At 31.5% G+C, this 15,088-nt stretch overlaps 1 protein-coding gene across 1 annotated transcript in view; it reads right to left on the bottom strand.

The window, feature by feature from the left end:
• LOC134714488 (probable E3 ubiquitin-protein ligase HERC1) overlaps positions 1-15,088 on the bottom strand; it is an 81,983-nt gene that overhangs the window by 55,150 nt on the left and 11,745 nt on the right. The window contains exons 11-22 of the mRNA XM_063575774.1: positions 14,144-14,315; positions 13,220-13,354; positions 12,562-12,727; positions 12,018-12,143; positions 11,129-11,314; positions 10,493-10,648; positions 9,162-9,294; positions 7,758-7,946; positions 6,769-6,951; positions 6,394-6,564; positions 4,879-4,993; positions 1,715-1,998 (exon numbers count right to left, since the gene is read on the bottom strand). Of these exons, the coding sequence (XP_063431844.1) occupies positions 1,715-1,998; positions 4,879-4,993; positions 6,394-6,564; positions 6,769-6,951; positions 7,758-7,946; positions 9,162-9,294; positions 10,493-10,648; positions 11,129-11,314; positions 12,018-12,143; positions 12,562-12,727; positions 13,220-13,354; positions 14,144-14,315 (2,016 nt within the window). The remainder of the gene's footprint in view (positions 1-1,714; positions 1,999-4,878; positions 4,994-6,393; positions 6,565-6,768; positions 6,952-7,757; positions 7,947-9,161; positions 9,295-10,492; positions 10,649-11,128; positions 11,315-12,017; positions 12,144-12,561; positions 12,728-13,219; positions 13,355-14,143; positions 14,316-15,088) is intronic.

Genomic DNA, 15,088 nt, shown 5'->3' with positions numbered 1-15,088 from the left:
CATGTAGTTTTCTTGCTATTTTTAGTAATTGTTATGGGGGTTTAAAATCATGTGGAGCTGATTTTTCACGTACACTGTCAAATTCAGAAGTCATGAACCCATTACCGGTATGGCTGGTTTGCAGCAACGACAAAACGAGTCGTACGGGTTATGTAAAAGGTTACAAAGATTTGTAAAGCAAGCGTATTCAAATGAAAAGGTTTTTAATGACTTTATCTAGCAAATCGATGCTATGCAAAATGCATCTTTCAAGTCTGAAAAGAAACCCGAAATGCGGATGTATCAATTTGATTGTAAACTACGGAATGAATTCGGAATTACGATACGATATTTCTTAACGGGAAATATTAAAAGTTTTACTTTTTAACTTTTAAAGTAATTCTTTATTATGGTTACAATACAGCAGTACTCGAGTTATTTGCGATGAAATAATAATTACTGTTTTACGTCTTATTTTGTACTTCTTAAAAAGGGGGATGCTGATTGCGTAAGTCAAAATAAACGCACGTGTTCGACTTGTTAAACTTTGTTACTGGATTATTAATTCATTTATTTAATATGAATTATCATAGGCATTTGCGGAAACTTTGTTGAATAATTCCACAAATTAATCGCCCAACTTCAGATAATGTTCTCCTGTCTGATTTGTTGATCTACCTGTACAAGCTCAGGTACAAGTGATTAGCGATTTTAATCCGGATATCCCTCAGGCGTAAGAACTGTATTGGATTATACTATAAAAAAGCCTGAGGTTATGCAATTACATGCATTTGATTATAATTGCTAAAAAAAAATGGCGTCAGGCTATAAAAACGATCACAGTTTTGAAAGATGGCGGAAGACAATTGAACCATAGCGTGAGTCATTTGACGATGGCGCAAGACATTTGAACGATGCAGGGCGCCATCGTTAAACAGGCCATGGAGATCCCTGCATTGATTTCCCAGTGAAATAAAAACCGATAATTTCACATGTGAAATAAACGTGCTTATTTCACTCTCTGACGTCATACAACAATAGGCGTTGTCAAGACGTCGATAACGGCGGATCAAAACAAATTGTGAATGCCTAGAAAAAAGATAAAGTTCCTGATATGTTTAACTTTAATTTCTTAAAAAAAGCTATTTGCCAATGTAATAAAAAGAATAACTAATTAAAGAATTCAAATATCGAAAAATATTCAACTCGTGACCAAACAACACTGATAATTAACTCATGCGCTACACACATTCGTGAATTAATGTGTTGTTCGGTCACTCGTTGAATATTTTTCTCTATTTGAATTCTTCGATTAGTTATTCTATAACTAAAACGCTGAATTCAAGGTAGGTGTTGTTTTATTTTCGATTATATAGTAGTAATCGAACATTTGTTGATTCATCAATTCAAAATGGCAGGTCTCTCCTTAGTTACGCCTGGTCAACTGTGGATTTGAAGACAACTTTTAGCCAATGAAAAAAATTGCTACATCCAAATTGCGTCAGAATTAATGTTCTTAAGTACTTTACTGCTATTCATTCTTCTTCTTGTTTTTTTGTTCTAACATTATAAATGAACATTCCGTGTAGGTTAACAATTGGTCCATCTAGTCAGTTTCCAATAAATAATCATATATCAATGTTTCAAATTATGACATTTGAGTATTTTTCAAAAGATTTGTACCTGACAATTGTTCATATTCTGGCTCTTCCTTTCCCTCCTCCTGCTTCCTTACCTGACAATTGTTCATATTCCGGCTCTTCCTTTCCCTCTTCCTGCTTCCGTTTATGTTCTACTTCGATCCTTTCCCCAGTCTCTGCTCTCTCGACATCATACTTAGAATCCTCATCTTTCTTCTCAACATGTTCAAATTTATATACTGATGGATCAGCTTCATCTGGTGTGACTGCCTCAGAATGGTCAGATTCTGGTGATGACTTAGATCTCATGAAAGCTCTTAATCTGCTTCTAACTTTGTATACATGGTGGAATATGCCTAAAAGCTGTTTTGATGGCTCTCTGAAAATAGAAAGTAACCATTAATCTGTGAATCTAGTGATTTTCTGAAGCTCACAGTTTTCTTTTTAATGGAAATAATTACAAAATTCTCCTATCCTTATTCACACTTGGAAACTTCCAAATTTTAACTAAATATTATCATTAGCAAAATAATTTAACTTTTTCATCAGTTAAGCTTTTAAGGTTATAAATACATTTTAATGAAAGTCTTGTCTGCTAATTAGCACAAGAGTGCACACACTGAAATGTCTCGCCTTAATTATTAATCCTTGAAACTATCTTGAAACCGAAATATAAAGCTTTATTTCAACTGTCACATAAACTCAACATTAACTAAGAAAATGAAAAATTGATCATTCTAACATGACGTCCTTCAAACGCTTTGAGTACACACCCGTGGTAAAATATGAATATATTGCATTGGCTGTTCCGATCGTACTCCCACTTCATGTTTTTTTTTCATGAATGAAGTACCCGACGTCATAGAATGATGACGTTATAATTTAAGCATTTTACGGGAAAATACACGCTTCTGATACCGAAAATCATCACAACAAGGAAACGTCAACAAACGATGTTAAAATGTGGTATAAGCCCATTTTTTTTATACATAGAAGACATATAAGTTAATTATCATTAAAATTCATCCAAATCTATCTAAATAAGTTTTGTGAATAGTTTGAGCATGTCACTTTTTCTGTTTGCTCCGTTTTTTTACGCCAATCTAAAAGTGCGTTAATTTATGAGAACGGCAAATAATGGCCTCCACCTAGAGCGCTTCGATCCAAAACAATTGCCGTATTTGTCCTATTAGAATCGAAATAATTCATGGGGGCTTGAATATATCTAGATTTTACCACGGGTTGTCCCTTTATGCCGATATTTTACCCCTCGCTATCGCTCAGGGTAAAATATGTGTCATAAAGGGCCAACCCGCAAGGTTGGCAAAAAAGCGGTCAATACTAGTATTGACCATGCCAGTGGTAAATACCGGTATTTACCGGGAAATACTGGCAAATACTGGGAAATACCGGCAAATACTGGTCGATTGAAATTTTGAGTGGTCATTACTATAAAAAAACACTATCTACTTGGTCAATTATAATTACAATTAATAACTAATTTATATAAAAAGTGTTCAAATCAGTTTTAATGCTTTCATTTCTAATTCTTTGTAAATTCAAACAGGGATCTACATTGATTAGGTGTACATAATAGTATAGTAAAAGATAAAAACTTTTTGTCCCTACTTCAAATATCCATTTCCAGCATTAAATATTTTTTTATCTCAACGTTAAATAGCTATAAACAGGAAATAATTCATTGTTTAAAGGAGTCTTTATATTTCAATTTTATTACTTTCAACCCATGTACTGTCAACTTTTATTGGGGGCTGTTGTTTTAGTAATTAAATTTTCACACCTAGCAATGCCAAGTGATCTATATAGGTAAAAAGACCCATGGAACTTCATTTACAATGTACCTGTAGTTTTATTTACCTTTAATTTTATAAAATTATACATTTTGAATAAAAATTTATTGATTAAAACATGTTGAGATAAAATATGAATTTGTCTTAGGTATGCAATTTCATAATTCATAAAAACTAAATTTTAAATCAGTAAGAATAAGTGTTATAAATGAATAAAACATATCAAATTTATTAATTTTATAAGCTGAAACATTATATTTGACTTTTATCAAGATTTTACTTCAATTAATAGTAGAAAAAACCATGAAAATTTCAATTGACCAGTATTTGCCAGTATTGACCACTTGGGGAGCATTGTCCGGGGCGGTAAATACCGGTAAATACCACTGGTAAATACCGGGGGTGGTATTTACCGCCCAACCTTGCCAACCCGTGGTAAAATAACGATATATTCAAGCCCCCATGAATTATTTCTTAAATAAACCATGAAAATAAGGTCAAGGTCAGATGAACCATGTCAGGCAGACATGTACAGCTAACAATTCTTCAAAACAACAAATATAGTTGACTTATTGCTTATAAATAAAGAAAAACAGACCAAAACACAAACACTTAAAACTTAGCAATGGACCGTGAAAATGAGGTCAAGGTCAAATAAAACCTGTGTAACCGACATTAAGATCATAAAATATTTCCATACACCAAATATGGTTGACCTTATGCATAAAGTATTAGAAAAATTGACTAAAACTAAAAAACTTAACTTTGACCACTGAACCATGAAAATGAGGTCAAGGTCAGATGACATCTGTCAGCTAGACATGTACACCTTACAATCATTCCATACATCAATTATAGTAGACCTATTGCATATAGTATAAGAAAAACAGACCAAAACACAAAAACTTAACTATAACCACTGAACCATGAAAATGAGGTCAAGGTCAGATGACACCTGCCAGTTTGACATGTACACCTTACAGTCCTTCCATACACCGAATATACTAGACCTATTGCTTATATTATCTGAGATATAGACTTGACCACGAAAACTTAACCTTGTTCACTGATCCATGAAATGAGGTCGAGGTCAAGTGAAAACTGTCTGACAGGCATGAGGACCTTGCAAGGTACGCACATACCAAATATAGTTATCCAATTACTTATAATAGGAGAGAATTTAACATTACAAAAAATCTTAACTTTTTTTTCTAGTAGTCACTGAACCATGAAAATGAGGTCAAGGACATTGGACATGTGACTGACGGAAAGTTCGTAACATGAGGCATCTATATACAAAGTATGAAGCATCCAGGTCTTCTACCTTCTAAAATATAAAGCTTTTAAGAAGTGAGCTAACACCACCGCCGCCGGATAACTATCCCTATGTCGAGCTTTCTGCAACAAAAGTTGCAGGCTCGACAAAAACTATTCTGAGTTACACCTACTTCTTCTGTGACAAGGCATGTTTTGTTAATCCTAAATGCTTCAATAATGCAGCCAATAAACATCTGGATGTACAGTCTAAATCTGGCTCATTCTCCAGCTCACAAGTATCCCAATCTGTAAATGATAATTAGATGTCTTATATGGTGAGAACTAAAATGACAGCAAATATCTAGCTTTAAAATATAAAGATTACTGTTTAGTCATCTGAGGAAATGTTGCTCACATTACAATGTTCATTTGAACCTGTCAGGACAAAAACATATGATTATAAAAGGGACAAGTATTTACTAATAAAGACCATAAATTCAAGAAAATTAGCACCCCAGACACAATAATGAAGTCACAGTACTAGAAAATGTCATTCAAAGAAAAACAAACAAATAAGGCCGTATTTTGACCTATATTTGTTAACTTTTTATATATTGTGACTTAGATGGAGAGTTATCTCATTTGCACTCATATCTCATCTTTTTATTTATACTGTGACTTAGATGGAGAGTTATCTCATTTGCACTCATATCTCATCTTTTTATTTATATTGTGACTTAGATGGAGAGTTGTCTCATTTGCACTCATACCACATCTTTTTATTTATATTGTGACTTAGATGGAGAGTTATCTCATTTGCACTCATATCTCATCTTTTTATTTATATTGTGACTTAGATGGAGAGTTATCTCATTTGCACTCATATCTCATCTTTTTATTTATATTGTGACTTAGATGGAGAGTTGTCTCATTTGCACTCATACCACATCTTTTTATTTATATTGTGACTTAGATGGAGAGTTGTCTCATTTGCACTCATACCACATCTTTTTATTTATATTGTGACTTAGATGGAGAGTTGTCTCATTTGCACTCATATCTCATCTTTTTATTTATATTGTGACTTAGATGGAGAGTTGTCTCATTTGCACTCATATCTCATCTTTTTATTTATATTGTGACTTAGATGGAGAGTTGTCTCATTTGCACTCATACCACATCTTTTTATTTATATTGTGACTTAGATGGAGAGTTGTCTCATTGGCAATCATACCACATCTTTTTATTTATATTGAGGATTGAAATGACAATGCAATACATCCAATGTCAAATCAACAAATAGAAGACAGTTCAAATGTAATTCTGAAGAAGTGTGAGTCTTGGCACAAGATCATTTATTAATTTATTCTCTTTGCACAATATTTGAGAATGTTATTTTCAGGAAAAAACTAACTGCCTGTAAATTTTTTATACATATATATATGAAGAACCAAAAATTTGCAAAAGCAAATTAACAGATCTAACATTGTTGGGTTGATGTTTAGACGAGTTGTATATATGAATATATATATACAACTTGTCTAAACATCAACGCAACAATGTTAGATCTGTAAATTGTTGGTTTTTCCCTCGCGGGGTTTCAAACCCATTCTACTGAGATATCGTGACACCAAATCACCTGCACTATAACCGGTGCGCTAGACCACACCACCACCTGAGCTCCAGTTCATGTGAAAATTAGTTACCTTCTAGACTAGCACAGTCTAACATCATTTCCCAGAGATTGCTAGTAACATCAGATTTTAAATCACAGCAGAATTCCAGCAAGGTCATTGTATCTTGATCAAGGTCAAAATCTCCAACAGAAATGTCTATTGATTGCCCGGACTTATCTGCTATCTTATTTATCAATATATCTGAAAATAAATGGAACTCATTATAAGACATAATACAAGCGGATAGATATAATTTAGGAGGTATTTACAACTTATTCTGATTATAACGATTTATAATACAACAAATTGTAGATTCTCATCTCCTTGTCTTGATTATTTGCTATCTTTTTTTATTTAGCTATTAGGTTTCACAAAATTTTGCAAATTTATAAAAGTCATACTAACCAAGTTGTAAAGCTGTCAGCTGAGGCCCATTTCCAAATAGAATATTATCTAACCATGAGGAGCAATTCTTCTCCTGTGTTGATAAAGGACAACCAACCAACATACTGCCTAAACATTGGCCAATCAATGTAGAGCATGTTCTCTCCATATCAATGAACCAACTCCAACTGATGGATTTATCTGCTGCAATAAAAACTAATGTTAAACTTCGAAATAATGGAAGACAAGGTTTGTTTGTTAAAATGAGAAATTGATTTATGGAATGCTTTAGGTTTGATGGGTAGTAAGACCCCTTTTTGGCCCCAAAATATAGCAGTTTTAAAAAATTGTTAAAATGTAAACTTTTATTTATTTAGTGTACAGGAGAATGCTACTGCTACATAAATATGGGCTGTTTTTGACAATACAATGCACATATATCAGGTACTAGCACCATTAAGTCATGCTAAATTACTGAAATCTTCACATTCTAGCATTTTAGACCGTTTTCGTGTGAAACGAAAGTGGCCGCATTCGTGTTCATCCTTAATATTAAAATGTAAGTTGTATTTTATGATAACACATAACATATATAAAGATTGAGGATGAACACAGATGCAGCCACTTTCATTTTTGAAGAAAACCATCTGAAAAGTGACATTTTTCAGCATATTTGGTAGATTTTTCATATTTCAGCTTGAATCAGGTCGTTTTAATGACAAAATCAGTTAAAATCTTTCACATAAACTAATTGATTCATATGAAATAGACACATAAGTGTTTAAAAAGTGGTCAAAATCTTTCGTCAGATGAACCTGAAATTTGAGGCCAAAATCGGTCCTTACCAGACCTACTCCTTTATTAAAATAAAAATATAAAATGTTCACAGGAAGTTATTGTAGCCTGACAAGTTGTCCTGATTGATATTAGACAAGCCTTTTCTACATTTTCAATCAAGAACTTATATTTATTCACAAACATAATACAAGTTTAACAATAACTGTTTTTACCATCTTTATTTTCTAGTTCTGCTGACTCTATTGTATTAACTTCAGGTAGAAGTCTAGAGATCTGGTCCAGTTTAGACAACAAAGACATCAGCTCGTGCATCATAGGACTGACTTTCTCCATGGGCAGTAATAACAAGGCATGTAACATATGGAATAGTATAGCTCCTGCTGGGGACTGATAGAGGATATCTGAAACACAAATACATAAACTGAAATGACATATAGGTAATAATATTAAAAGAAAATCAAAATTCAATTCAAACGGACTATAACATAATACAACATTAACATCCCTATGACAGTCAGGGGCATTACTTAAACAAGCAACAATTAAAATTACCTATACAAGTAATGTTGTAAACGAGGCTAATTTAAATATAACTTATACAAGTTATTTTTCTGAATATTATTTTTATAGGTGTCCAAGAATACAGATTGTACTAGCTTTACAAGGCTCCGTGTTGAAGGCCGTACTTTAACCTATAATGGTTTAATTTTTAAATTGTTATTTGGATGGAGAGTTGTCTCATTGGCATTCACACCACATCTTCCTATATCTATTAAATAATTTTCACAGTTATCTGGTTATTTTTCCCTTGATATATATAAACTAATTCTTCTGAAACACTAATTAACTTTCCGACGCACTTATCTTTCATACCTGGGTCAAAGATTGGTCTCTTGGGACTATTAAATTATCATTTTCCTCTAAAATCTTGAAGGTAGACTGATATAAATAGATAGATACTTGTGAATTAATTAAGACCTGAAGTTATTTATAATTTGTAACCTAAATCAATTAAATATGTGCCTTAGATAAGTGTGATAGCTATTTTTTCAAAAATGTTTAAAATAACTTATTCAGGTTATATTTTTGTCATTATTTTCAAAGTAACCCTTTATCTCTTTACTCCTCTCAAATCTGATAAATTCTTTATTTTATGATATAAAATGTTGTTTAAAGTCATGAAATCTACATTTAGTGTAAGTTTCTATTGAAAATTAAAATAACTCTATTAAGTAATTTTATTATTTTTTAAATAAAAATTACTTATATAAGTAAATAAAAAAAATAACTTGTTTAAGTAACGCCCCTGACTGTATGAGTTTCTATGTACTTTTAAAAAAAAGCACTGACCAAGGCCGTTGAACATGACCAGTTTAAGATACACATTTAAAAATAAGAGTGCATGTGCTGAAATTTCTCTCTTGCTTTAAGACATTGTGATAAATTTTCTATTTCTATTGTTTTTTTATATTATTTTGAGTACCTTAATTTTTTTTATTGAAATATGTATGACTACACTTTAAGAATAATAATAAACTGTTATTGTCATATTACAGATGAAGATTATTCAATATAATTATGATACATAAAAATCCAAATAAAAAACAATAATTTACCTTCAATAGTTGTTAGGAGCGAGGCTGACAAGGTATTATCAGAAATCAGCTGTTCTACTTTACTCAGTATGTTCTTTACGACGGGTAACATCAAAAATAAATGTTGGTGTAACAGTTTTACTACAGGTGATATCTGGCAATATAAAATTAGATAATAACAAACCAATGAAGTTGATCAAAGAGATACATTCCATCCTTATCTCAGAAACAAAGATCAATTACCAACATATTTTATAAAGATATTGGCAGGATAATCATTGATAAATGTGACAGTATTCTGTATACTTTTTGTCTATTCAAGTCATTATTTAATTGATATAACCCTATCATATCAGTATTCTTAAATGCACAGAGGTAGCTATCCATATTTATCAAAGAATTTGGATAACACCCATCTTGAACTTGCAGTTAGTTTTGGTACTTTGAAATAGTGTTTAAGGGTTCAATGTGAATTAAAGATGAAGAATGTTCCAAGTCAGGAATATGATAATTGTTTTCCATTTGTTTGTTTGTGCTTTTGATTTTATCATTTGATACAGGCTTTCTGTTTTAAATTCTTCTTGGAATTTTGTATTGCAGTTTTTTTAATGTTTGATGTTGTCAGTTTTTATTGACTTCTTCTTTAAAGTCATATGAAACGAGTGAGTGGTGAAAACTAATATTTGTCCAATTCTTGAACCAAGGCATGTATACATCATAAACTAAGTCCTCTGTGCAAGATTTGATCATTATTTTCCCAAATATATCACATAATTATCAATTTTTTTTCTCTCTGTTTGTTATGATTTAACAAATATGGCTGCTCATTAAATGCCGTGTTTTGAAGCCGAGTTTTACCGATTGTCACCTTATGGTAAACAAATCACAAAAAGCATGTATTGAGAACGTGTTTAACATGTGTAATCAGATATTTGTTTATTTCAATGACAGATCCATGCATATTGTGGTCACCTGATTTTTAAAAGGAGGGTTACGCTCGGGTCACAATGCATATGGAAAATATGTCGGCAAATTGCTTCCTGGAAGCAAGGAATTAAAAATAAGTAAACTTCTTCTAAATGTTGACAAATTAAAGAATTTTCCTCAGAAAAAAGTATATGTACACAAGTTGTATAATGAAAACTAACCATTTAGTTATAAAAAACATATGTTTATTTTTTTTAAATTTGCGGTTTCTTATGACTTTAATTTACCTTGGAACTTGGTATTTTTATGGTTTTGACAAGAACTATAGAGATTTTCTATCATGAATTAACACAACATATGTCCAACCATCTTGATTTCTTTTCGGAAGAAGCTCAGATATACAAAAAAATAATATATATACAAACCACTTGATGATCAGATGATCTGTTATAACAGAATGCTAAGAGATGTTTATGTAGTGCCGACAGTAGAGTGTGGAGGTGTGGAGGAGATTTATATTCAAAGGACTGCACATCTGTAACTTTATCTACGTTTTTACCCAAATCATCAAGGGTCTGCTCCTGTGGAAAAAATACAAATGTCTATCATTAATAAAAGTAAGTAATTTCTTTTAGATTAATGAGTTAACATTTAAATATATTCTGAACTATTATTCAGTATTTCTACATTGATTTTGTTTGATAGTTAGAAAGAGTCCTATTCAGAAAGTAATTAAAAAAAAATCAAATTTGCATGATATATTTTCTCTCAAGTTCTAAAATATATCTTCAATAAATTAAGTAAAATATTTTAAATAATTGACTCCATGAACGTGTGTAGTTTCTAACTTTCACCTACTGTAAATTCAGAAATTATTGGGTGCATTTATGACTGCGATTTAGTCATTTAAGTCAAAAAAGGCGATATAAATTTTTGCAATATTGTGAAAAATCTTTGTGATTCTGACCCTGTCGTATTTTTTGCAATAATTAAAACATTGCAATAGTTTCTGAATTTACAATATTTAGGAATGATCTAGACAACAAGAACATGATCTTTACCGTTTCATAAGCTAAATTTCTGAGAACTGTCTTCATAAGTATTTCTGAGAGGTGTAAGTCTGAGAGTTCTTTCTGGCTAGTACTACCACCTCCCATTCTTATATCCTGGGTATCACTAAAACCAAGTAATGTGGCTATATGGTTACTGTCTTGTAGACTTATTAAGATAATTGTCAACTGCATCTTCTACAAAAGAAATAATAAATTTAATTATTTATTTTATATTCAAATACCTTGCAACGTCTATATATGTTCCAGACCATATGAGTATTTAGACAGTACACATATGGTCTGGACTGTATGCAAACTTATTCAAAATACTCATACAGTACGACTGTATGACTAATATAAGGAAGTTAGTCAAGTTTATTTTATACAAATGCATAAAATAGATCAACATAACTTAACTCTCAAATTAATATAAAAAAGTTCATTTATAATTGAAATAAAAACTTTGTATTTTAACTATTTAAAAAATTCACGCTAATCAAATATGTTATTCTCTTGTATTTAGCATGTCTATCAGTAATACATTAATTGAATTATGGTCACTAAAATTGAAGATAACAGAAGTAAACATAATGTCATTGTAGGAGAACAACTGTTTTAGAATATTTAGCAATTTTAGAAAACAATTACTTGTGGTAGCAAGAGTCACCTTGGACGAGATTACCAAAATAGGATTCAGATATACAACTAAACAAATATCAAATTTCAATTGTTCGTTTGTTTGTTTTATCCATCTAATTGCAAAAAAAACAATTTGTAAAACTAAAAATAAAGATGCAATATTTTTTTGTTAATTTTTTTTATTATCATATGATTTCTGCACCTTACAACTTAATAAGCCATCAATATTTGTAATTGTTCTAAATGACCCAGTATTTACCTGTCCCAAGGATAAATCTGTCCATCTCTCCTGTCCTTTGGGTAACAATGAGAGCAGAAGTTCCATTCTTTCTCTTAGAGGTGGCAAAAGCAGAGGAGCACCCACAGAAAGAGTTTCTGCAACAAGCTACAGAAATAAAGGAAATATTTTATTAATAGTAGCCAGCTGTTTAATAATGAGTGCAAATGTGTAGATACATTGCTTCTTACTTTTCTTTTATATCTGAATACCAACAATTAGGTTTGTGTCTAAACCCAAAAACTATATTTCAGGGATATTTTTATTTTTGAGTGAATCTTTTTTCTTTCATATATTTTAGAATTTTTCTAAATTATTTTAAATTTCCCATAATTCAATTTCTATTTTTTTTTTTATTTCCACAAACTATAATTAAAAAAATACATTCTTGGATTATTTCTTACACCATTCCACACCAATTTCATTTTTGTTACATTATAATTAATAAATCATGGACCACAATCTTTTAAACAAATCAATTGTTTTAAACCATAGAGGACCAAATATTATTAATGACAAATAGTACCTGATGGATTGACTGTGGTAAGTTACTATCTATCAGCCTGAACAACAGATTCCTTAGAGGTGAAGCTTGGTCTCCCAGTAAAACATTGGTCATTCCTCCTGCTACAGCTAAGGATAGATGGGTACTTAACATCTTAAGACATAACACTACAAAGTGGTAATGCTCTCTGAAATAATAAATACATATGTACATAGATAAATAAGTTTTTTTTTAAATCACTACTGATCAAAAGTTAACTAATAAATCATAAAAAAAAATTCTTAAATCTGTTAAATGCATTTTTTTCTATATAAAGCATTATATGTGGAAACAATTTTCGTTGTGACGTGCGTTTACTGGAAAAAAATGAAAATAAGGATTTGAGGAGTAAACTAAAACATTTTATCAGAAATCTTCGTTTCCTCTGATGTACTTTAAAATGTACAACATGAATAGTTGGACATTCTATCAATTGTTGAATGATTTATCAGTCTCTGCATTGATTTGGAAAATGTCATTTTTTAGAAGAAAACTGTGCTGTTGCCCTAGCTTAAAATACTATTATTTACTTAGTATAGTTGTATTTCCTCTATGTGCCTACAAAATGTACAAATGTTTGTATGTAATGGCTTAATTGACTTCTCATTGGTATAATTTATTCTCTGGTGAATAAACTTACTGTTTTGTAGGAAATGGAGGGAGAGGTGAATCACTACTAAATCCTGTACAGAAATGTTCTAGGAAAGATCTCATAGAAGAAAATGTTGCTTCTTGTAAGTCTACACAGAATGGTCTATGCCATGGTATAACATGTCTGAAATAACAACAATAGTGTAACATATGTAGCATTGCCAAAAATGTTTTTTGAATTCAACATTTAACAAACAATGTTATACAAATGAACTGATTGAATTTGACTGTGAGTGATTCAATCAGGTTTTGCTAAGAACTAATGTCGGAAGAATATTATGTTCAACATCTTGTCTACATATAAAATGCTTATTTATCATGTTTATGTTATAAATTTTATCTAAGTAAGCAGGATCTGCTTACCCTTCTGGAGCACCTGAGATCACCCCTAGTTTTTGATGGGGTTCGTGTTGTTTATTCTTTGGTTTTCTATGTTGTGTCATGTGTACTATTGTTAGTCTGTTTCATTTTTAGCGTTGTCAGTTTGTATTAGATTTATGAGTTTGACTGTCCCTTTGGTATCTTTCGTCCCTCTTTTACAATTCTATCATATTTTTCAAAACCATATATTTCCTAAAACAAAAACGAAAAAAAAAAAAAAATGTTTTCACAATTTCATTGCCTTTTTGTAACTATTTTGTTTATTGTGGTGTGTATACTCTGAACTGCAGTAATTATGTTTGTCCAGTATTCTGTTAAATTATCATTAAATGCACAGAATTATAGGATAGACAAAATTACCAGCCAGTGTAGTATTTACAATCTAAAGTACTGTGGATTCATGATTATTTGTTGGATAACCATGAAAAGATTTTATATATCCACGAACATGCAAGTTTTCCTTAATCCACATAAATTGATATCCACAAAAAGAAGTGAATCCACAGTAAATCAATATTTTTTTAAACAATACCTGTCAATAGGTAATGATGTCCATGCTACGCTGTGAGATGTTCCAGCTGATATCTGATGAATATTTACACCATCCAATCCTATCACCTTCCTTGGTCTGGTCAGTGGACTCTGAGCATGACCTTGACCACACTGACCCATGGCATTATTACCCCAAGCATACACTTCATTATCTGTAAAAAAGTTGAATACAAACAAATTTTATAATTTTTTGAAATAAAACATTGAAAATACAGAGATATGGAAATGAGAAGATATGGGATTAATATCAATGAGACAGCAACCAAAAAACACAAACCAACCATAAATAATCTCTAGTAGTCAAAATAAAGTTATCACTGATAGATCCACAAACATTTTATAATGAGAACTTCATTATGTAGTGTTCTCTTTTATCAACCTAATTAGTTTATTTTCGGTTTTATTCAATTGTGCCCATTTTTGTTAATATCCTAGATCTGTCTAAGACAACTTACCATGGGACAAGGCCAAGCAATGACTGTCTAGATCTGTCCAGGACAACTTACAATGAGACAAGGCCAAGCAATGACTGTCTAGATCTGTCCAGGACAACTTACCATGAGACAAGGCCAAGCAATGACTGTCTAGATCTGTCCAAGACAACTTACCATGAGACAAGGCCAAACAATGACTGTCTAGATCTGTCCAGGACAACTTACCATGAGACAAGGCCAAGCAATGACTGTCTAGATCTGTCCAAGACAACTTACCATGAGACAAGGCCAAGCAATGACTGTCTAGATCTGTCAAAGACAACTTACCATGAGACAAGGCCAAGCAATGACTGTCTAGATCTGTCCAGGACAACTTACCATGAAACAAGGTCAAGCAATGACTGTCTAGATCTGTCTAAGACTACTTACCATGAGACACGGCCAAGAAATGACTGTCTAGATCTGTCCAAGACAACTTACCATGAGACAAG

Source organism: Mytilus trossulus, chromosome 4 (genome assembly GCF_036588685.1).
Source record: "Mytilus trossulus isolate FHL-02 chromosome 4, PNRI_Mtr1.1.1.hap1, whole genome shotgun sequence".
NCBI lineage: Eukaryota > Metazoa > Mollusca > Bivalvia > Mytilida > Mytilidae > Mytilus > Mytilus trossulus.
Note: the sequence above shows the minus strand (reverse complement) of the source record. Positions and strands in the feature narration are given on the sequence as shown.